Source organism: Podarcis pityusensis (genome assembly GCF_964106645.2).
Source record: "Podarcis pityusensis genome assembly, chromosome: 13".
NCBI classification, from domain to species: domain Eukaryota; kingdom Metazoa; phylum Chordata; class Lepidosauria; order Squamata; family Lacertidae; genus Podarcis; species Podarcis pityusensis.
The window spans coordinates 16,700,951-16,722,717 of record NC_138038.1 but is presented as its reverse complement, the minus strand read 5'-3'; the positions used below and the strand labels follow the sequence as shown (position 1 = coordinate 16,722,717).

The 21,767-nt window shown below is 46.8% G+C and overlaps 1 protein-coding gene across 1 annotated transcript; it reads left to right on the top strand.

Moving 5' to 3' along the window:
• The first annotated feature begins 2,236 nt into the window (after nt 1-2,236).
• On the top strand, nt 2,237-21,556 carry CLEC11A (C-type lectin domain containing 11A). Its single transcript, XM_080977029.1, has 4 exons — nt 2,237-2,553; nt 8,730-8,946; nt 19,258-19,449; nt 20,453-21,556. Exons 1-4 carry the CDS (start codon nt 2,440-2,442, stop codon nt 20,851-20,853), a joined length of 924 nt encoding a protein of 307 aa, XP_080833155.1. The 5' UTR covers nt 2,237-2,439; the 3' UTR covers nt 20,854-21,556.
• Nucleotides 21,557-21,767: the final 211 nt, after the last annotated feature.

Genomic DNA, 21,767 nt, shown 5'->3' with positions numbered 1-21,767 from the left:
TTGCAAACCGGAAGACTTCCGGGTTCGCAGTGTTTGGGTGCCAAGTTGTTTGAGAACCAAGGTGTTTGAGAACCAAGGTGCCACTGTATCTTCTAATAGCAGCTCATTCTTGGAGAGCAGAGCTTTATGTAGCCAAAACAATACCAGCAGCGTACAAGGAGATTAGCAGCAGGCTTGGGAGCACATCAAGATTTGCTAAAACAGAGCGCATGTTGCGGGAGGAAAACCCTCAATGGGGAGGGGATCCCAAAAGCAGGCATTAGAGGGGGACTGAGTGTGCTCATTGGGCATGGTGTGCTGACTGACTGTTGGAAACAGAAATCTGGGTAGGAGGTGCAGAGGCAGTGATGAAGTTTGGCGTGCAAGAGGGCAGCAGCCACAACCACACCCCCAAGGAGTATCCAGAACAGAGGAATTTTACCACCACCTCACTAGCCTTTCAAGAACGGCTTAACTTTTCTTGTAGCCCAGCCTCAGCTCCTATACAAATGGATGCTTTAGCTGAGATGCAGCGGGTTGGACTAGATGACCCTCCCAACTCCGTGATTCTTTGGTAATTACCTGGAAGGAAGCTCCATTGAACTCAGCGGTGCTTATTTCTGGCTGCAAAGGTTAAATGTGCAAAAGACTCCAAAGATCTTCAGCTTTTTAAATTAGAAGTACAAACATTCTTGCAAGGAAGGGTTACCATTCAAACCGCTAGTGTGGAAATACGAGCCCACATGAAAGAAAAGGACCTGAGAGCCTCTTTTATCTCTTCATTCACCCCATCATTTGCTCTGGGTCTTCCGGCAGATTACTGCATTGCTCTTGCTCTGTCCTATAGCTGTGTTCCCTTGCATTCTTGCTCCGCTCCACCACTGGGAAGGGAAATGGAATGGAGTATCCTGCAAAAGGGCATGGCTGGCTGGCTGGCAGGCACCCTGAACATGAGCACTCCACACTGCAATGTTACATTATGCTATATCGATCAGCCTTGCCTTTTAGCCCAAAACTGGCTTCCAGCAGAGCTCGTAGCAATTAAAACACTGTACATACAGACTGCTGCTGGAGGAGCAGCAGTCCTGAGCTGGGTCTTTATCCAGGTGTGACAGAGCGATGCCTGACAGCTGATTCCTCATCCCCTGGTGGCCTCAGCGATGTGAGTTAGTAGCTAAGGGAGGTTCTAAGCCTTGCTAGATCAGACTAGTTCGGCATCCCCATTTCCACCACCCACTAAGCGAAAGGTTATCATGCACACTGCATGCAGAAAGAGTAATGTGTTGGGAGCAACCCACAGACACAAAGCAGGGACACTCGTTGCTCACTGACCAAGGGAGACGTACACACAAACGCACAACATCTGCACTGTGGAAGGAGCTGACAAAAGTGCCCACACCGAGGTCACTTCCCGTTGAAATGTATTCTAAACATGTGCAAATAAACACACGCTCAACTTTATTGTTTATTGGGTGACTGTTCCCCCCCCCCCCCAGTTTTCTGAATTAATTTGCTTCATTAATTTGTTTGTTTTTGTTTATAATGATAATAATAAGTGATGTTTCTGTCATTACTGTCTTGTTAAGCTGCCCAAGGACCGTAAACTTAGGGTGAAGGTGTTGGATAGGCAGTTATTCCACTCTCCCAAAAGAGAGTGAGAAATCCCAAATTTCATGTCATTGACATGAAATTTGCAATTGCTTATTTATACAAATACACAGACATTGAGAAAGAGCTGCTACCATTTGAATAGAAATACAAGACACCTCACTCTAGTGGAGAAAGAAGACTGTTGCCAGGTGATCCGTGTGCGTTTTTGGTCCAGGGGCTGACTGTTGATGGACAGTTTCAAGAACTTTATTAGGGTTCCTTTTCTTTAAACCAGGTATGGTTTGGACAGCCCTTGAAAGTGAGGATGCTTTCAAAAAGAGGGCATTTTCCAGACAGAGCATCAAACAGAGGACCTTCCTTTGTAGCCACCCAATGAAAGTATGTGATATAAATTATGTAGGTTAAGTAAATGAGAGGTGGGGGGAAACCCCATAAATAATGAATATATTTTTAACATTTGTTCTTTTAAGAAAAAAGCTAACCAAAACGGAATAAATTAATCCAGATTTATGCTGGCCAGGTGACAACCCCAACATAACACAGTTCTCTCTCGCAATCCAACTTGGGTGAGGCTTTGGCCTGGCCTGCTTTTCGCATCTGGATTGAATTAGACATTCCGGCTTCTGGCTGGCTGGAGTTCTGTCCCTCCCTCCCCCCATTTCTGCCCCAGCCATCGCCTGAGTGGGCAGACATCGCGTGAAACCCAAGAGGGAAAGAGGGAAAAGAAGGAGAGGGAGACAGATCCAGTACGTTCTTGAGTTCATTGGGTGGGAGATTCGGGATAACTGACCTCTCGCCCTCCCCCAGCAACGCCGGTACGCCAAGTCCCGGTTGGAGAGAGACAGCGCCATGGAGATTTGGCCTCTGATGCAGCTGCTGCTCTTGGGGTTGCTGCTGGGGGCGGCTCAGGGACAGAGGGATGAGCTGAGCTCTGAGGAGGAAAGAAGAGCCCTGATGCTGAAGGTGAGAAACTCTCCATTTCCCTGGCACCACCCCATCTAACACAGGGACAAATACAGGGGCAGCATAGACAGTGGTCTGGGCCAATACAATTTGCCAGGGGACTCCAGGGTGGGGGGAAGAGGGGCAGCTGCCATGTTGGAAACAGCGTGTGAGTGCAAACCATACATTTAAAACACACAAGCCCTCAAAGAATCCTGGGAACTGTAGTTTACAGAGCTACAGTTCCCAGCACCTTTAACAAATTACAGTCCTCAGGACTGCTTGCGGGGAAGGGATGTATGATATGTATAAAAAGGTAAAGGGACCCCTGACCATTAAGTCCAGTCGTGACCGACTCTGGGGTTGTGGCACTCATCTCGCTATATTGGCCAAGGGAGCCGGCGTACAGCTTCCGGGTCATGTGGCCAGCATGACTAAGCCGCTTCTGGCGAACCAGAGCAGCGCACGGAAACGCGGTTTACCTTCCCGCTGGAGTGGTATCCTATTTATCTATGTGCACTTTGACGTGCTTTCGAACTGCTAAGTTGGCAGGAGCAGGGACCGAACAATGGGAGCTCACCCCGTCGCGGGACCGCCGACCTTCTGATGGGCAAGTCCTAGGCTCTGTGGCTTAACCCACAGCGCCACCCGCATCCCTATGATATGTATAGGGTTGCCATATGCCTGTTTTTTTCTTGGACATGCCTGGGATTCCAAGGTTGAAATTACCATCCGGGGAGATTGTATAAAAATCAGAAAAATGTCTGGGTTTTCGCAAACAGGGGAGAAAAAGCTCAAAAACATTTTGTGTGTTTTCCCCCAAAAAGCTCAACAATTGTTTGTGTCTTGATTTTTTTACTTCTTGAAATATGGCAACCCTAGATACATACAGATCCTATGTTGCTTCCAGAATATCCGGCCTGCCGTTATCCAAGATGCAAACATTTCCCAGAATCCATTAGGCAACACCAAAAGGATACTGTGGGTTCTCTTGCCCTGCTCCCCACTGCAATCTGTCAAGCAATCAATTTATGGCTTTGCTTCAGGCAGCAAAATGTGTTGGACTGGGAAACGAACAAAGGAAAGTGAAGCCCTGTGTCGACATTAAGGCTTCATGCACACCAAATGCTTAAACCACATTTTCCGCTCACCCAAGAATCCTGAGATCTGTAGTTTGTTAGGGGCGCTGGAAATTGTAGCTCTGTGTGTGTGTGTGTGTGTAAAACTACAGTTCCCAGGATTCTTTGGGTGGATGAAGGAAACATGCCTTTGATATATGGTGTGTATGCAGCCGCAGTGAACACAAATGGGATGGAGTGGGACCCACCATCAACCTCGCTCTCAACTGCTATGTGGGAATGCCACATTCAGACATGACGATTATTGCATTCATTTCCCCTGGTTGTCTCCAAGAATCCGTTGTTACACCATTCTGGAAACCGCAGCTCTGTGAGGGGGAATAGGGGCCTCCTAACGACTCTCAGCACCCTTAACAAACTACAGTTCCCAGAATTCTTTGGGGGACCGAAGAGGACAGGCTTTGACAAAACTTGCATATGCTAATTTATATGTCTAGATGCAAATAATTACTGTAATTGAAATAAAAATACAGTCCACCTTGTCATTGTGGGGAAAAATGTGGCCAAGTGACCACTGTGCCTGCTAGGTCTGCTGTCAGTGATAACAGACCCAACCAGTGTCCCTATTTTCCAGGGACAGTCCTGGACTTACAGAAGCTGCCCTGGTTTCTGCTTTGATTCTGGAATGTCCCACTTTTCCTTAGGACACCCCTTTTTCCCCTATGTTGGAGGTTATGGAGTCATGGGACACCCCCCCAAGCCAATGAGATAAGTAACTGTACAACCATTAGAAGGCATCTGAAGGCAGCCCTGTATAGAGAAGTTTAAAAAAAAAAAAAAAGTTTAATGTTTTATTAAAGGTAAAGGGACCCCTGACCATTAGGTCCAGTCGCAGATAACTCTGAGGTTGTGGCGCTCATCTCGCTTTATTGGCCAAGGGAGCCGGTGTACAGCTTCCGGGTCATGTGGCCAGCATGACTAAGCCGCTTCTGGCGAACCAGAGCAGCCGTTTACCTTCCCACCGGAGCAGGACCTATTTATCTACTTGCACTTTGACGTGCCTTCGAACTGCTAGGTTGGCAGGAGCAGGGACTGAGCAACGGGAGCTCACCCCGTCGCGGGGATCCGAACCGCCGAACTTCTGATCAGAAAGTCCTAGGCTCTGTTGTTTAACCCACAGCACCACCCGCGTCCCAAATGTTTTATTATGTTTTTATATGTGTTGGAAACCGCCCAGAGTGGCTGGGGCAACCCAGTCAGATGGACTGGGTATAGATAATAAAATTATTATTATTATGGAATAAGATGTCCCTATTTTCATCAGAGAAATGTTGGAGGGTAGCTGATAACAGTTGACGGGCAAACTTCAAGGCGACTGCTGCACAGTTCTTTATCCTTATACCGGACCTGACAGTCCTTCAAACAGAGGACAGTTTTAAAAGAGACATTCCTCTGACAGCTTTCAAATAGAGGTCTGCCCTCTGTAAAATTGGACACGTGGCCACTCCAGTTGCGTAATGTTTAGACGCCTGCTCTGTGTTTTTTTCTTAGACATACTAGGATCTGGGGCAGTTCCAGCCTCCAACCCAAACATATTACTTAAGACTCTCTCGCTCTCTCTCTTTCCCTCTCTGTAAGCTAGACCCGCTCAGGCAGCCAGGAAAAAATCTGGTAGGTCTGACTGTACATGCATGTTCCTACTAAAGTAATTTATACAAAACTCTTCGTTTGCCCTGAACACCTCTCTTGGGTCCCTGATCTGAATAATCTTACAGCTTGGATTCTGTCCTCTCCCATCCAGCCCTACAGCCATTGAACTCAGTCTGCTCTCACTGCACGGACTCTTCTTTCCTTTTTGCAGAGGAGTTGAGGCCTCTGTCTTACACGCATCTGAAATTTGTGCGCTTAACAGGCCCTGGGAAATCCAGGGCAGGATGATAGGAACAGGATGACCTCACCTGTGCTGTGATGTCAAAACAAAAAACACAAAAAACCCACACTTGGTGTTTGCATGCTTTTTCCTTCTTAAAGGGATGTTTCGATTTGAGCAAGGCTTTGTGTTTTGCTTGATTGCCAGCTGACCAGATGCCATCAAGCTGCTGCGTTCTTGTGACTGAGGTCTGGAACAAAGCCTGGATTTCTGAATCCTCTTGGACGCTAAAACATGGAACTCTTTTAGAAGCAGTAACCAAGTTTTGGGACTTGGCTTAGCATCTTCCGTGGATGGCCAAGTCAAAGCTTAGTGATTATCTAGTGTGCATTTGCGATCTTACTGTTTGCTCTGCCTGTTTCCGTCTGTTTCTGTTACTTAATATCTTGACAAACATAACTGTTTAAGCATCTCTAAAGCAGGGGTTCCCAAACTTTTTTGGGCCAAGGTTCCATAAAACTATCCCAGCACCCCCTACCCTATAAAAAGCATTATTCAGAAAAGCAGCATGAATGATTCATTAAGGAAGATAACCAGAGAATTGTAGAATTGTAGAGGTGGAAGGGACCACAAGGATCATCTAGTCCAACCTCCTACAATGCAGAAATATTTTGCCCGATATGGGGTTCAAACCCATGACCCTGAGATTAACAGTCCCATGCTCCACCGACTGAGCTTTCTGAAACTGAAAACCGCAACAATTAATTGCACATTTATTCAAACACCAATCAAAACTATTTAATTTAATTAACTTAACAAAACTCGGGCAAGCGATACCAGCTTTTCAAGGACTGATATAGCCATTTACACCCCCAGCATCCTCCTGTCACCCCCTTGCCTCTTAGAGACCTCCCCAGGGAATCTCATGACCCCCCCAGGGGGGCAGTACAACCCACTTTGAAAGCCACTGATCTAAAGTTTTGCCTGGGTGGTTTCTGAGGTTCCACCTTATGCTCCTTCCATGCTTCGAATGCCCTCTTTAGTTACACTTCCTCCTGTTTTAGGGAACATCAGAAACTGCCTTATATCTAGTCAGAACAAGGGTCCAGTACTGTTGACACTAGCAGTGGCTCTTCAGGATTTCAGAAAGGGAACATTCCTAGTCACACCTGGAGATCTTGGGGAATTAATTGAACCAGGGACATATCGCATTTCTTTTCTCTGAGCAATAGCCCTTTTCTACTTGTTACATCCCTTGTTACATCTACTTGTTACTGTATTTTTGGTTTCTATGGAAGCCGCCCAGAGTGGCTGGGGAAACCCAGCCAGATGGGCGGGGTACAAATAATAAATTATTATTATTATTATTATTATTATTATTATTAACCTGAATGTAGCCTATCTGCCTCCAGCTGTGCTGTCAGCATGGGGCTGCAAAAATCTGCAAGAGGTGGCCAGTGGCTTGCATTCTACGGGGTTATCATGCAGGCTTGTACTACTAGATCCACGTTTCTCAAACGTGGGGCCCCAGCAGTTGTTGGAAGTTCTGATTTGATCCCAGAATGTCCTGGTTTTCCTTAGGACGTCCATGTTTTCATTGGAGCAATCATAGAATTGTAGAGTTGGAAGGGACCCCAAGGGACATCAAGTCCAAACCCCTGCAATGTAGGAATAATGTTGGAGGGTAAGGAGTTATGCAAACCCTGAGCCAAGGAGATAAGTAACTATACAGCCTTTAGAAGACACCTGAAGGCAAGACACCTGTATAGGGAAGGTTTTTTTTAATGTTTCATGTTTCATTACGTTTTTAAATATGTTGGAGGCCGCCCAGAGAAGCTGGGGCAACCCAAACAGATGGGTGGAGTAATAATAATAATAATAATAATAATAATAATAATAATAATCAGCACATCCCTCTTTTCATTGGAAAAATGTTTGAGGGTGTGCAAACACCCCTTTCTGTCTTCCATTCTGGTAGGCAAAGCAGAGCTCAGACAAAAACACTTGTTGTTTAGTCGTGTCTTCGTGACCCCAGGACCAGAGCACGCCAGGCACTCCTGTCTTCCACTGCCTCTCACAGTTTCGTCAACTTCATGTCGGTAGCTTCGAGAACACTGTCCAACCATCTCGTCCTCTGTTGTCCCCTTCTCCTTGTGCCCTCCATCTTTCCCAACATCAGGGTCTTTTCCAGGGAGTCTTGTCTTTTCATGAGGTGGCCAGAGTATTGGAGCCCCAGCTTCAGGAACTGTCCTTCCAGTGAGCACTCAGGGCTGATTTCCTTAAGAATGGATAGGTTAGATCTTCTTGCAGTCCATGGGACTTTCAAGAGTCCCCTCCAGCACCATAATTCAAAAGCATCAATTCTTCAGCGATCAGCCTTCTTTATGGTCCAGCTCTCACTTCCATACATCACTACTGGGAAAACCATAGCTTTAACTATACGGACCTTTGTCTGCAAAGTGATGTTTCTGCTTTTTAAGATGCTGCCTAGGTTTGTCATTGCTTTTCTCCCAAGAAGCAGGTGTCTTTTAATTTCGTGACTGCTGTCACCATCAGTAATCATGGAACCCAAGAAAGTAAAATCTCTCATTGCCTCCATTTCTTCCCCTTCTATTTGCCAGGAGGTGATGGGCCCAGTGGCCATGATCTTTGTTTTTTTGATGTTGAGCTTCAGACCATATTTTGCGCTCTCCTCTTTCACCCTCATTAAAAGGTTCTTTAATTCCTCCTCACTTTCTGCCATCAAGGTTTTGTCATCTGCATATCTGAGGTTGTTGATGTTTCTTCCGGCAATCTTAATTCCGGCTTGGGATTCATCCAGTCCAGCCTTTTGCATGATGAATTCTGCATATAAGTTAAATAAGTGGGGAGACAATATATAGCCTTGTTGTACTCCTTTCCCAATTTTGAACCTATCAGTTGTTCCAGGTGCAAATCAATCAGGACTGGTGAGGGCTGTGGCTTGGGAGGGTGTATGGCTTCGGAAGAGTCCAGAGGAGCTAGGCCAGGCTTTCTCAACCTGTGGGTCCCCAGATGTTGTTGGACTACAAGTCCCATCACTCCTAGCTAGCAAGGCCAGAGCTCAGGGATAATGGGAGTTGTAGTTCAACAACATCTGGGGACCCACAGGTTGAGAACTGCTGAGCTAGGCAGAGAGACCTGGAGGGCAGCATTTGTTCTCCCACCCCTGAGCCTGAGGATGCCTGTTCCTATTCTAACCCTCCTCATCTATCCTCCCCTTTTCCCAGCACCTGCAAGAGGTTCTGGAGCTCTCAGAAACAACCGGAGAGGAGGCTGCGCAGGAGGTCACCCTGACTGAGGTGGGGGACCCAGCTGGCAAGGAGATCTTAGACAAAAATGCAGAGGAGGAGGAACCCGTAGAAGAGCCTCCCCGTACCACACAGCTGTCCCCAACCACAGCACCCCCAGCTCAGCAGGAGGAAGAGGATGACTTCACCTACGTGTGTGAGTAACGCAAAACACTCAGGTCCCCCTTCCTTTTAAAAAGGTGATCTTTCCCACCTCGCAGTTTCACAACCCCAGTTAACATAATGAGAATCCTCTTCTAGCTGGCTTTGAAGGGAGATTTGTTAAAAGAATGGAAGATAGATCTATCGATTTCTGCTAGCCGTGGTGGAGCCCTCCAGGCTTGGGAGCAATGTATGGTAGTTCTCTTTGGGCCCCATCTGCACTACAGATTTAAAGTTTTATTATGTTTTTAGTTTTATTATGTTTGTTTATGTGCTGGAAGCTGCCCAGGGTGGCTGGGGAAACCCAGCCAGATGGGTGGAGTATTGTTGTTGTTGTTGCTGCTGCTGCAGTATCATGCCACTTTAAACAGCCATAGTTTCCTCCGAAGGCAGTCCCAAGGGGAGTTCCACAATTGCACCTCTCTTGGTCCCTGCTCTTGGTCGAGACCAGGGTTCCCAAACTTGGGTCTGCAGCTGTTTGTGGACCACAATTGCCATCACCCTTGACCGCTGATCCTGCTGAAGCAGCTCAGGATCGTAATACCTCAAGGACCGCCTGTCTCCATTTGAACTTAGCCAGATCCTGGTATCATCCTTGAGGCCCTTCTAAGTCTGCCTCTTCCACGAGAGGTCCAGAGCATGGCAACACGAGAATGGGGCCTTCTCTGCAGTGGCTCCCTGCTTGTGGAATGCTGTCCCCTGGGAGGTTCTCCTGGCGCCTTCATTATACATCTTTAGGCACACCAGGCAAAAACGTTCCTCTTCAACCAGGCCTTTGGCTGATTGATCTGATGTGTTGTGGAAGGGGGATTTTTGGATTAATTTTGTTGTTCTTTTCATTATGTATTTTGTGTTTGTTATATTGCAATTTTATGTTGTGAACAGCCCTGAGATCTACAAATATTATACAAATTTAACAAGCAAGCAAGCAAGCAAGCAAGCAAACAAGGTGATCTGTGGATGTTGTTGGACTACAACTCCCATAATCTTTTACCGGTTCCATGCTGGCTGGGGCTGATGGGCTCCGCATTGTCTATCCTTGTAGCCTTCACAGCTCCTTCACAGCTCCTAGGCTCTCTATTTTTAATAGGATTGTTTGTTTGTTTGTTTGTTTGTTTGTTTGTTTGTAATCTCTCTGGAGTCGTTGGGCTTACTCTAGGGAGGCCCAAGTTCGAATCCCAGCTCAGCCATGAGCCGATTTGAAAACTGCTATTGTACCCTCCCTTAGCAGTCGTTCTGAGCAAGCTCAACATACCCTGTTTCTCGAGCCTTCCCTCGCCTGTCGTCCCATGCTGCCAAATGATGTATCTTCCACTCTTTTCTGAAGCCACTGCTTTCTGCTTGTCCTCAGGCACAGAAGCCAATTACATCTAACTCCAATCAATTCCTAACATAAATCCTGATTTCTTGGGTCTTGGCTGGAAGCAACAGTAAACCCTACCCATCAACGACTTCCTTTCACTTTATAAAAACCTCCGCTTTTGGCTGGAGAAGGAGAAGGGGGGGGGGGGGAAATCACCCTTTGCTGCACTGCCAGGAATACCCACAACCTCTCTAGAATTCTAATATTCACAATGGCAATCAAAAGTTTAGGCACAGCAGTAAGAGCAATCTCTCCTGCCAGCAAGCATCCCACAGGGAAGTAAGTGCTAAGATTATTTATTTATTTGAAGTATTTTTATCCTGCTCTCCAAGCCAAAAAAGAATCCCAGAGCAACTAACGTAAGATCTGTTAAGACAAGGCAGTCTTCTGCCAGCTGAGTTTACAAGAGACATGACACAAAAGGAAAAAGGATGGTGAGGGGAGAGGAAAACAAGCGAGCTCCGTTTTTAAGGCGCCCGTTGACCAGGCTGCATAGTGGTTGTCATAATGACCAGTTGCAATGGAAAGAATTCAGGGACAGGAAGAGCCAAAGGGAGCTGTCAGCTGAAACAGTGGGGTGGTCCTGTTTCCTGTCTCTCCTCCTCCTCCTGCAGCCAGATGGAATGGCTGCTACGAAATGATTGAGAGGAGACCCATGGAGCTGGGATCTCAATAGAGCTGATGGCACGAGCCCATTGGTTTTGCATTGCTGGATTCAGACCAGCATTTGGTGTGCTGCAAAAACCACTAGCCAGTTGCCTCTGGTAAGTTAACCAGAATAGCATAGAGGCAGATAGCATTCCTTTGGGAATTAAAAGTATATGGCCTAGTGAGACAGACTATTTGTCTATCTAGCTCAGTACTGTATTCACGTACAGGCAGCAGTAATGCAAGGTCTAAGAAAGTAAAAAATAAATAAAAAATCCTGCTCATCACCTGTTACCTGAGATCTTTTTAACTGGTTACGAAATGTTGTGCATATCCCTGATGTCAAGTGCAGATGGCAAGTGCCTACAATTTTGGCACTGGGCACTGGACACTTCTAAAGACAGACGTACAGTTTACATATGAACAAAACTCTGAAGACGGTTTAGTACAGGGAAAAACAGCTTCACGAGGGAGGGAGGTTGGAGTGGGGCAGTCCCCACCCATCACTTTTTGCTCTATGGTGCCCTTACCCCAAACCATTCTTACACATGAGGGGCTCCCAAGCCTTTGCAAATACGTGTTGTGGTGAAAGGGTTAATCACTCTCCACTTTCCCACCCTAAATCATCTCCCCCCCCCTCCTTACTCATCTCTGAAGCTTTTCCCTAGAAGAAACAAGGTTTATGTTGCACACGTAATTCAGAGCGACAGTTCTCCTTTCTTAAAATTCAGAGCGACAGCTATCCTTCACATCACAAATAATTGGCTGTTGTAACTTTCGCTGGAAGCGCAGCATCATTGGTACTCCTTTAGGGCCAAAGTATCCAGGATGGAAAGCTGAGTGTAACTTTGCCCTGGCATTTTTTAAAAGGAAAAGCACACAGGGGAGGCTGGAATCTTGAGCAAAAGAAGTGTGTGTGTGTGTGTGTGTGTGTGTGTGTGTGTGTGTAGAGGGGAGCAGAGAGGGCAAAGGAGACTTCCCAACTATTTCCCCTCAGTCTGTACCTCTGCTCAAAAATTCCCTCCCCAGTTGCTCCTCTCCTGATTTCGATTTTTTAAAAAAAATGTCTGGAGGGGAAAGGGTTAAGCACCCCCCCCCCATTTTCTGCTGAAGAGTCCAATCTTCCTGCCAGCTCTTTTCATTTATAACACTTACACACACACACACACACACCACCACCACCACCAGGATAAAATTGCACACCTTGGTTGGTGTGCCATGTTTCATTTGGCCTTTGTTCTGGAAAAGGATTCTGGGAAAGCGCAATACTGGGGCTGGGGTGGGGGATCACCCAGCTACCTAGCACTGAGGTTCACAGAAATCTGATGTGGATTTTTCCGTCCTTGGAAACACAACATTTTTTTCTCAGCATTAGGAGAGAAATTAGGATGGGGTGGGGAACCCTGCCACAGTCGGTTCCATTGCTGGCGAGCTGTAGCTGTGAAAGCCATCGAGACTTAGTGGCTGAAATGAAAGTTACCATAGAAGTAAAACGTTCAAAGAAAGGAGACTGCGAATGATCACAGATGGTTTAAAAATAAAAATACAGAAGGCGCATCTTGGCTCTTTGTTCCCACTTCAATCGCACTTGGCTCAAGTCGAGCTAACTTGAGTTAAGCAGTTTCCTTCAACCATCAAGTAATCCAGGAATGCTTTTAACAAATAAATAAAAACGGCAGCTGAAGATGAATAAGGACTATATTTAGCACACTGGAGCACTCCCCAGATATTATCTTAACAACCCTGCAAGGTAGGTTAGCATGATTATCCCCTATATTAAAAATGGGAGACAAAAAACTGGGTAGCAGGGAAGGAATCCTTTATATATTTAGGGTTTTTTTGTACACGTTTTGATTCTTCAGTTCAAGCTGTGATGGGGTGGGGTGGGTAACAGTGGGGGACATAGTCTGTAGGGCAAATGGGGCACTGTCCCACCAACCACAGCCACCCACCACCTGGCTGCCTTCTTGCATAGATAAGAAATAATAATAATAATAATAATAATAATAATAATAATAATAATAATAATAATTTATTTAGACCCTGCCCTCCCCAGCCAAGGCCGGGCTCAGCACGGCTAACAACCAATAATAAAAACAAGTTGCAATACTACTTAAAAAAACTAGGTTAAATACAACATTAAAACGCAGCCTCATCATAGGAGGAGAAAGGAAAAAAGAAAGAGGGGGAGGGAATCAAATTGACTCCAAGCCAAAGCCAGAACCAGTCCAGGGAGGGGCACTGCTTGTCAACCTACTTCTCCGAAACTGGAATTACCGTATGTATGGAAGTGAGAGCTGGACCATAAAGAAGGCTGATCGCCGAAGAATTGATGCTGTTGAATTATGGTGCTGGAGGAGACTCTTGAGAGTCCCATGGACTGCAAGAAGATCAAACCTATCCATTCTGAAGGAAATCAGCCCTGAGTGCTCACTGGAAGGACAGATCCTGAAGCTGAGGCTCCAATACTTTGGCCACCTCATGAGAAGAGAAGACTCCCTGGAAAAGAACCTGATGTTGGGAAAGATTGAGGGCACAAGGAGAAGGGGATGACAGAGGATGAGATGGTTGGACAGTGTTCTCGAAGCTACCAGTATGAGTTTGACCAAACTGCGGGAGGCAGTGGAAGACAGGAGTGCCTGGCGTGCTCTGGTCCATGGGGTCACGAAGAGTCAGACGCGACTAAACAACAACAACAAAGTCTTTCCATTGCAAGCACCCCTTTTCACAGGAAGGATATTCTGCCAGAGGAGGAAAGGGTTAAACCCCTCCTTGCCTGTCTGCTCTGATTGGCCTTTCCCCTTGATGCAATTTGCATTTTCTGAAAATTTGCACATGAAATGCAAAGGCATCTTTTAATGGCTGTGTCTAGGTGCTGCCTCACACACATCAAACATACCCCTTTCTTGCCTGTGGTGTTGGCTGCCCTGATGAGTTCTTCCTTCCAATTGCTCCACATGCACACAGAGCCTATTCAAGGCCAGACACCCCTCCTCCAGTTGACCACAACCACCTAGATCTCTCCTGCATCACCCACAGACCACCCTCTCTTATCTGTCTCTTGCACAGAGAGGCTTATACAGATGTGCTTGCACGCCCCCCCAATAATCTAATCCTTAGAAGCTACCCAGTCTGCTCATTCCATTCCTTAGCTGAGCTGAACTGCCTGCATTTATAATTTGACCACAGCAAGAAACATGGCCCCATGATGTGATAATTTACTGTTTGTGTAGGGAGCAGAGCCGTGTTCTTAGCAGTAGGTAATTTTCTTTTAAAGAAACTCAACATAGGCAGTAAAGGCAGTCTCCAACTTAGAACTGTTTCCAACTTAGAATCATGGAGTTGGAAGGGACCATGAGGGTCATCTAGTCCAACCCCATGTAATGCAGGAATCTTTTGCCCAATGTGGGGATCGAACCCACAACCCTGAGAATACAAGAGTCATGCTGTACCAGCTATCTCCATGGTCTCAATGGGAAGCTGCTGTCAGATCATTTGCTCTACTTCAAGGGTGGGGAAACTCTGGCCCTGAAGATGTTATTGGACTAACCCCCATCAGCTCTAGACTCTATAGCCAACAATCAGGGAAGATGGAAGCTGTAGGGCTGCCTTCAGATGTCTCCTAAAGGTTGTCTAGTTACTTATCTCCTTGGCTCAGGGGCTGTATAAAGGTAAAGGTAAAGGGACTCCTGACCATTAGGTCCAGTCGCGGACGACTCTGGGGTTGCGGCACTCATCTCGCTTTATTGGCCGAGGGAGCTGGCATACAGCTTCCGGGTCATGTGGCCAGCATGACTAAGCCGCTTCTGGTGAAGCAGAGCAGTGCACGGAAACTCCGTTTACCTTCCTGCCGGAGCGGTACCTATTTATCTACTTGCACTTTGACGTGCTTTCAAACTGCTAGGTTGGCAGGAGCAGGGACCGCGGTAGCAATGGGAGCTCACCCTGTCACGGGGATTCAAACCCCCGACCTTCTGATTGGCAAACCTAGGCTCAGTGGTTTAAGCCACAGCGCCACCTGCGTCCCTTTTCAGGGGTCGTACAACTCCATGCATTTCTCTGATGAAAAGTGGGACGTCCTAAGGAAAAGTGGGACATTCCGGGATCAAATCAGAAACTGGGATGGCTTCTGTAAATCCGGCACTGTCCCTGGAAAATAGGGACATTAGGAGGGTTTGGCCCCTATAGAGAGGGTCTTACTTAAGAGAATTGTTATTGACATCCCTCTTGTCTGGGGAGACAATAGAAGAGGGGGCCTTGTGCGGGGTGAAAGGGGCAAAGTCAAACTGTTGGAGAGTTACAGCGCCTGCTGTGGCTGTGGAGACAGATATTGGAGAGATGTTTTATTGCAGGTGGGGCAAACAAAGGCATCTGTTTTTGCTGCTACAGGGGCATCATGGTAAGGTTTGGTCATTGCTGTGGGTCAGCCAGACAAAGGACACTAATGGGAAATTTGGCTGCTCATTGTCTTGGAAAGCACCTTGGCTTGAACATACCTCCAAGTGATAAAGAGCCTCAGACTGCATTACCACCTCCTTAAGAGTGTGTGCAAGGAGAATAGCAGAGAGATTGCATTGGATTTTCACTTTGCTAAGAGTCAATTTGGATTTCAGGGAACTGGTTGCTGGGTTGCAGTGAAAGTGTCTTTCCTTAGCAGTGCAGTGTGAACAGCCTCGCAACTGCCAGGCAGTTTGCGCTGCCTATCGACAGACCCATTCTCTGGTTACAGTCTCTTCTCTAGCTGCTGGGAAACCCATGCGTGTAGCTGCCATGAAAAAGGAAAGAAGGAAGGAAGGAAGAAAGAAAGGAAGGAGCAAACTCAGTGCTGGAGATCATTAGGGAAAGATAAAAAAATAAAGCTGCCAGTATCATATTGCCTTTACACAAATTGATCATGCAACTACGCTTGGAATAATGTGTCTAGTCTTGGTTAAGGTAAAGGTAAAGGGACCCCTGACCATTGGGACCAGTCGTGGCTGACTCTGGGGTTGCAGCGCTCATCTCGCTTTATTGGCCGAGGGAGCCGGCGTAACCTTCCGGGTCATGTGGCCAGCATGACTAAGCTGCTTCTGGTGAACCAGAGCAGCGCACGGAAATGCCGTTTACCTTCCCGCCAGAGCGGTAACTATTTATCTACTTGCACTTTGACGTGCTTTCAAACTGCTAGGTTGGCAGGAGCAGGGACAGAGCAACGGGAGCTCACCCCGGCACACGGATTCGAACCGCCGACCTTCTGATCGGCACGTCCTAGGCTCTGTGGTTTAACCCACAGCGCCACCTGCGTCCCAACCCAGTCTTGGTTGCTGCACCTCAAAAAGGATATTGTAGAGTTATAGAAGGTGCAGAAGAGGACAATCGAGCAGGGGCAAACAAAGGTGCCGTGACACCTGGGGTGGGGCATCGCTATATAGGGTACATGTGTGGCGTCGCTACGTACGACGCTTGCGCTGTACGTAGCACCGCCGCACTTGCCGCCGCCACTTCAGCGCCGTATGGATGATGCCGATATCCTCTGCTTGCGGCTGTAGCAGCAACGGAGGGATCCCACCCCCGTCCGTATGGCGCTCGAGTGGCACCAGCGGCAAACCGCTATGTACAGCGCATGTGTGGCCTTGCTACGTACAGCACATGCGTTCAAATCTGCTCGGGCCACCATGCCCAGGCTGGGGCGGCAGGGCAAGCACCCCATGGGGTGCTGCCTTGTCACCCTCCCAGATGTGGAACCCAGGGCGCATCGCCCCCCCCCCCCGTTGCGACGCCACTGCAATCGAGATGACCTGGAGGCTGGAGCATCTTGCCTATATGAGGAAAGGCGACAGCATTTTGAGCATTTTTGCGGCTGTGTAGAGAAGAGATGAGCAGAACTGTGGCAGGCATGTTGAATTTTTCACCTTTCAGATTTCAACATTGAGGGGTGCTAAAAAATTATAACATGACTTGGGAATCCAAAAGTTATCTTGCTTAAATTAATATATCATTTTGCTTAGTACCTAAAATGTTTGTAAAACTGCATAGAGATAATTATAAATGATTGCTAAGTATTTGTAGTTATATAGTATATGAATATTATTATAGAATCATTATTTAGCATTACCTGACATTTACAGGAGGTAACATTAAAATTTTCCAGAAGAGAGTTTATGTGCTTCTTCATCAAACGTAGACTTACAAAGCTAAATGTTGTGCAGTTGCAAAAAATAATAGATTTGAATTCCTCAGACCCAAAAACATATTTTTAACACCCCTCAATGAAGAAGTTTGCAAAAGTTGAGCTTTGCCCCCTAAAATGACACACCCCAATTGTATATCATTATGCAAAGTTTAGATTCTTGTATTGCAGGGGGTTGGACTAGGTGACATTTGGGGGCCCTTCGAACTTGCAATTCTATAATTCTGTGTGGAGAAAGTGGATAGGCAATAGTTTTCATTTCATAATATTAGACCCCACTGACATCTAATGAAGTTGAGGAGATTCAGGACAAAAACAAGGAGGAATTTCTTTACACGATACACAGTTAAACTATGGAATTCAGTCTCAGAAGTTGTAATGACTTCTTAGATTACGTTAAAGGGGGATAAAACAAATTCGTGGAGAATCAATGGCCTTTAGTCATGACAGCATCATATGCTACTTCCAGAAGCAGAGGTCATGCTCCTCTAAATGCTGTCCGCTGGGGATTTACCATGGGAGAGAGGCCTGTTGCTCTAGTGTGCTGTTTATGGGCTTCCCATGGGCATTTGGCTGGCAACTGTGAGAGCAGGTGCCCAGTGTGAAACATGGACAACTTATAAATGCCATCTCCAACTCCTCAAAAGATTCCGTCAACGGCGTCTCCAAAAAATTTCACACATCACTTGGGAAGACAGGCGAACTAATGCCAGTGTACTGGAGGAAGCAAAAATCACCAGTGTTGAAGCTATGATTCTTCAACATCTGCTTCGTTGGACTGGTCACATTGTTCAGATGCCTGATTATCATCTTCCAAAACAACTACTCAATTCAGAACTAAGAAATGGCAAGCGTAATGCTGGTGGTCAACAAAAGAGGTTCAAAGACTCTCTCAAGGCAAATCTAAAAAAAATGTAGTATAAAGACTGACAGCTGGAAAACACTGGCCTGCAAGCGCTCCAGTTGGAGAATAGCCTTTACCAAAGGTGTCATGGGCTTTGAAGACGCTCAAACTCAGGACAAAAGGGAGAAACACGCTAAGAGGAAGACACACTTGGCAAACCCTCACCATGATCAAATCCCGCCCGGAAACCTATGTGTCTCTACTGTGGAAGGATATGTGGATCCAGAACTGGCCTCCACAGTCGCTTGCGGACTCCCTGTTAAGATTGTATTCATGGATGACAATCTTACTCGGCTACGAGTGATTGCCAAAGAAGAAGAGTGGTTAGAGTGTTGGACTAGGCCCCAGGAGACTAGGGTTCGAATCTCCACATGGCCTTCAAGCTCATTGGGTGATGTGTTGTTGTTTTTAATTATTTATCATTTTCATTTCACAATAAGAACAATAAATAGTAATCCAAATACCAAATACACATTTAATTTCGACTTCCCTGTGTCCTTTCCATGGTTCACTTCATTATTTTCTTTTCCACTACATATTCTCATTGATCTCTATCTTTTCATTTTCTATATCTGCAGAGTTATTACTGCTGAATTTACTCTGTTTAACAGTACTCCGTTACTGTTAACCTTTTAATATGCTTATATTTTTCCAAATAATCCACAAAACATTCCTAATCTTCTTTAAATATCTCATTTGGGTAGCGTTGGGCCAGCCACTGTCTAATTTACGTCATAGGGTTATTCTGAGGATAAAATGTGGTGACCAGAATCACGTATACCACTTGAGCTTCTTGGGAGGAAAGGCAGGATATAAATAAAATAAAATAAGCAGAACATTGGAACTTATGGGCTGGGCTGGGGAACCTGTGGCCTTCCAGAGGTTGCTAGGTTACAGCTCCCATCATCTGAGGCCATTGGCCATGCTGCCCAGGGCTGATGGGAGTTGGAGTCCAACAGAATATAGAGAGACAGTTTCCCCACCTGTGAGATTATATCCTTACAAGAGTATTCCTCCTTTTCAGGGCTTTTTTTCAGTTGAAACTTGCCGGAACAGTCAGGTGGGCACCATTGCCATTACAAGAGAACAACGGAGGCGTTCATGATGGGTTCCGGCACCTCTTTTTCTAGAAATATTACACTGTACCTGTTCCACTGCTTCCAGACCCTTAAAATTTGCCTTTGTTTCTCCTCTTCTTCCTCCCTCCTTGTTGTCCAAGCAGTCTCCCGCCTGAACAGCCTGGATGCAGCCGTCCACCGCCTCAATGTGCAGTTCCACCTCATGGATGTGAAGGTCTCCCAGTTCTCTCAAGGCCTGGCTGAACTGAAGGGGAGCGTGACGGAGGCTCACGAGTCGCTCGACTCCTTGAAAGAAGTCGCCACCCGCAACCAGAAAGAGCTCGGAAGAATCGATGGTGAGGACAGGGGGCAGGGAGGCAATGCACATTGGGAGTGGTTAGGAAAACAGGGAGCAGCCCTATACTGTCATTGGTTCCATTCCCTGCAATGCAGGAATCTTTCACCTAACGTGGTCCTCAAACCCACGACCCTGAAATTAAGAGTCTAAGACTAAGCTATCCCTCCAGTAAAGTGTTTTTTGGCTTTGTTTTAAAGACAAAAAGGATCAGGAAGGCCAGCCACAGATCTCCAGCATCATGTCTGCTTCTGGCCCTCAGCCTGCAAGGGTAGGAAGTGGCTAAAGGGCAATAACAGGCAGAGCCCTTGGAAATGCAAAGCCATGTTGAGAGCTGGACCGAGCGCCTGAGGCCGCCAGTTGCCAAATCCCTCCTTTAGCTCAAAAAGCTGTCGTTCTTTTGGTGTCAAGATTGTGTGGTGTGTGTGTGTATGTGTGTCAGAGAGTTAGGATTTCGTATGCTGCTCAGGGCTGATGGAGCGTAAGGATCAAAGCAAAGGTTATTCAGGGAAAGAGGGGGATTGTCTGAATCCAGCACACTGAGCTCGGGTTGAGATGTGAGGGTGGAGGGGTTTCTCTCTCTTTATATCTTTATATAATTTATTATTCTTATTTTTCAAACGTTTTCACATTGACCTTCAAATCAAACACACTATTTCCCACCCTCATCTCTGCAGCATTTTTACTCAAACCTTTTCTACTGCATTAGATCTTTATCTATCACAAAATTTCTCTGTTCTAATTATTTTGTCATTTTCCCTCCTGCCCGCGATTTCATTTGACTGTAATATTTTTTTAAAAAATAGGCCACGAAAGGCCTCCATTCTTCAGGATGGAGGCGTTTCTCAAGGCCATTCATCCTCTGTTGCCCCCATGTGTCAAAGTTCAGACTGCAGGCTCCTTGGGGCAGAGACTTATCTCCTTGCATTCCACTTGATGGAATCGCAAGCTGTAGGTAGTAGCAGTTGCCACTGTAACCATGACACTCTCTGCCCTATCCCAAGGTTGCTTGCGAGGCCGCCGGACCCACGGCAAATGCTTCCTGATCTTCAAGAACTTCGAAGTCTACGACGCAGCGCAAAAACTGTGCGAGCTCAGGGGAGGGAACCTGGCCATGCCAGCTGATGCCACCGAGCTGGCCTTCCTGCGCCGCTACCTCTACGACGCCTTCCAGCCTAACAACTGGCCTGTCTGGGTGGGCATCAACGACCGGCGCTCAGAAGGGCTGTGGCTCTTCGAGAACGGGCAGCGCGTGTCCATCTTCGACTGGTACCGCGACTTCCTGGTGACTCAACCCAACGGCGGCGCTCGGGAGAACTGCGTGTCCCTCAGCTCAGACGACGGAAAATGGTGGGACAATGACTGCGAGCGGCGGATGTATTACGTCTGCGAGTACCGCCTCTAGGGGGGCGGCTGTCTCAGGTCCAGTCCCAGGTGCACATGGTCGCCATAGGTATCCTTCCGCTTACAGTGCAATGGTTAGCATGTCTGGGCTATGTGGGGCTACAACCTCTGGAAGGCAGTGTGCTCTGCCCCATTTTTCGCACCCCCAACCTTACCCCAAGGCACGCACCACACACTCTTACTGGTGGCCCTGTTAGCCAAAATATCCCACTTATTTCGTAGCCCCCACATCATAATAAAAAGCACCTTGCCCCCTCAGAGAGGAGGAAATGCTGTGTCTTGCAAACAGGAATTTCCATGTCCCTAGTGTCCCCGTCCCCGTCCCCCCCCCCAGAAAGAGAGGTGCCAGAACTCACCATGAATACTTCCCTCGTTCTCTTAAAATGGCAATGGAGAGGTGCACAGGTTCCGGCTGCCAAAAATGCCCTGCATATCCCAGAGTTTTGCTTTTTCTATTGCATGGTGATTTGGCAATTGTAATTCTAACAGGATCTCTTGGGTACTAAAATGTTTTTAGGGGGCCTGGCATGCAATACACCTTGAAGTGAGGGTGGGGATTTTTTGTTGTTGAAATTGTGGCGCTGTCGCCGAAACCTGTTCATGGGCCTAGTCAGGATTTATGTTACGAGGGGCAGGGCACCCACCCGTCATCCTCTTCTGTCTGGTTCTGTCTAACAGATTCAGAATGAAATGTCTCAACAACAGTTGTTTTTCGTGACTTTCTTTTGACCCCAATTGTTCAGAAATCTTTCTACAATTTCTACTTTTAGTTACGTATTTTTATTTATTTACTTACCCCCCTGGCTACGCCCATAAGCCTGTTGCACACATAAGACCATTCAGTTCCAGGTCGAGAAGCCATCGTGACTGGGGAAAACGCAGCTGTCTCTCTCTCTCTCCACTCTGAGGGTCAAA

Excerpts from the sequence above, each read along its gene's own strand:
- CLEC11A (XM_080977029.1), top strand. The coding sequence starts at position 2,440 with ATGGAGATTTGGCCTCTGATGCAGCTGCTGCTCTTGGGGTTGCTGCTG. Across the intron at positions 2,554-8,729 it reads GAAGAGCCCTGATGCTGAAG|CACCTGCAAGAGGTTCTGGA; the intron begins GTGAGAAACTCT and ends CCCTTTTCCCAG. Across the intron at positions 8,947-19,257 it reads GGATGACTTCACCTACGTGT|TCTCCCGCCTGAACAGCCTG; the intron begins GTGAGTAACGCA and ends TTGTCCAAGCAG.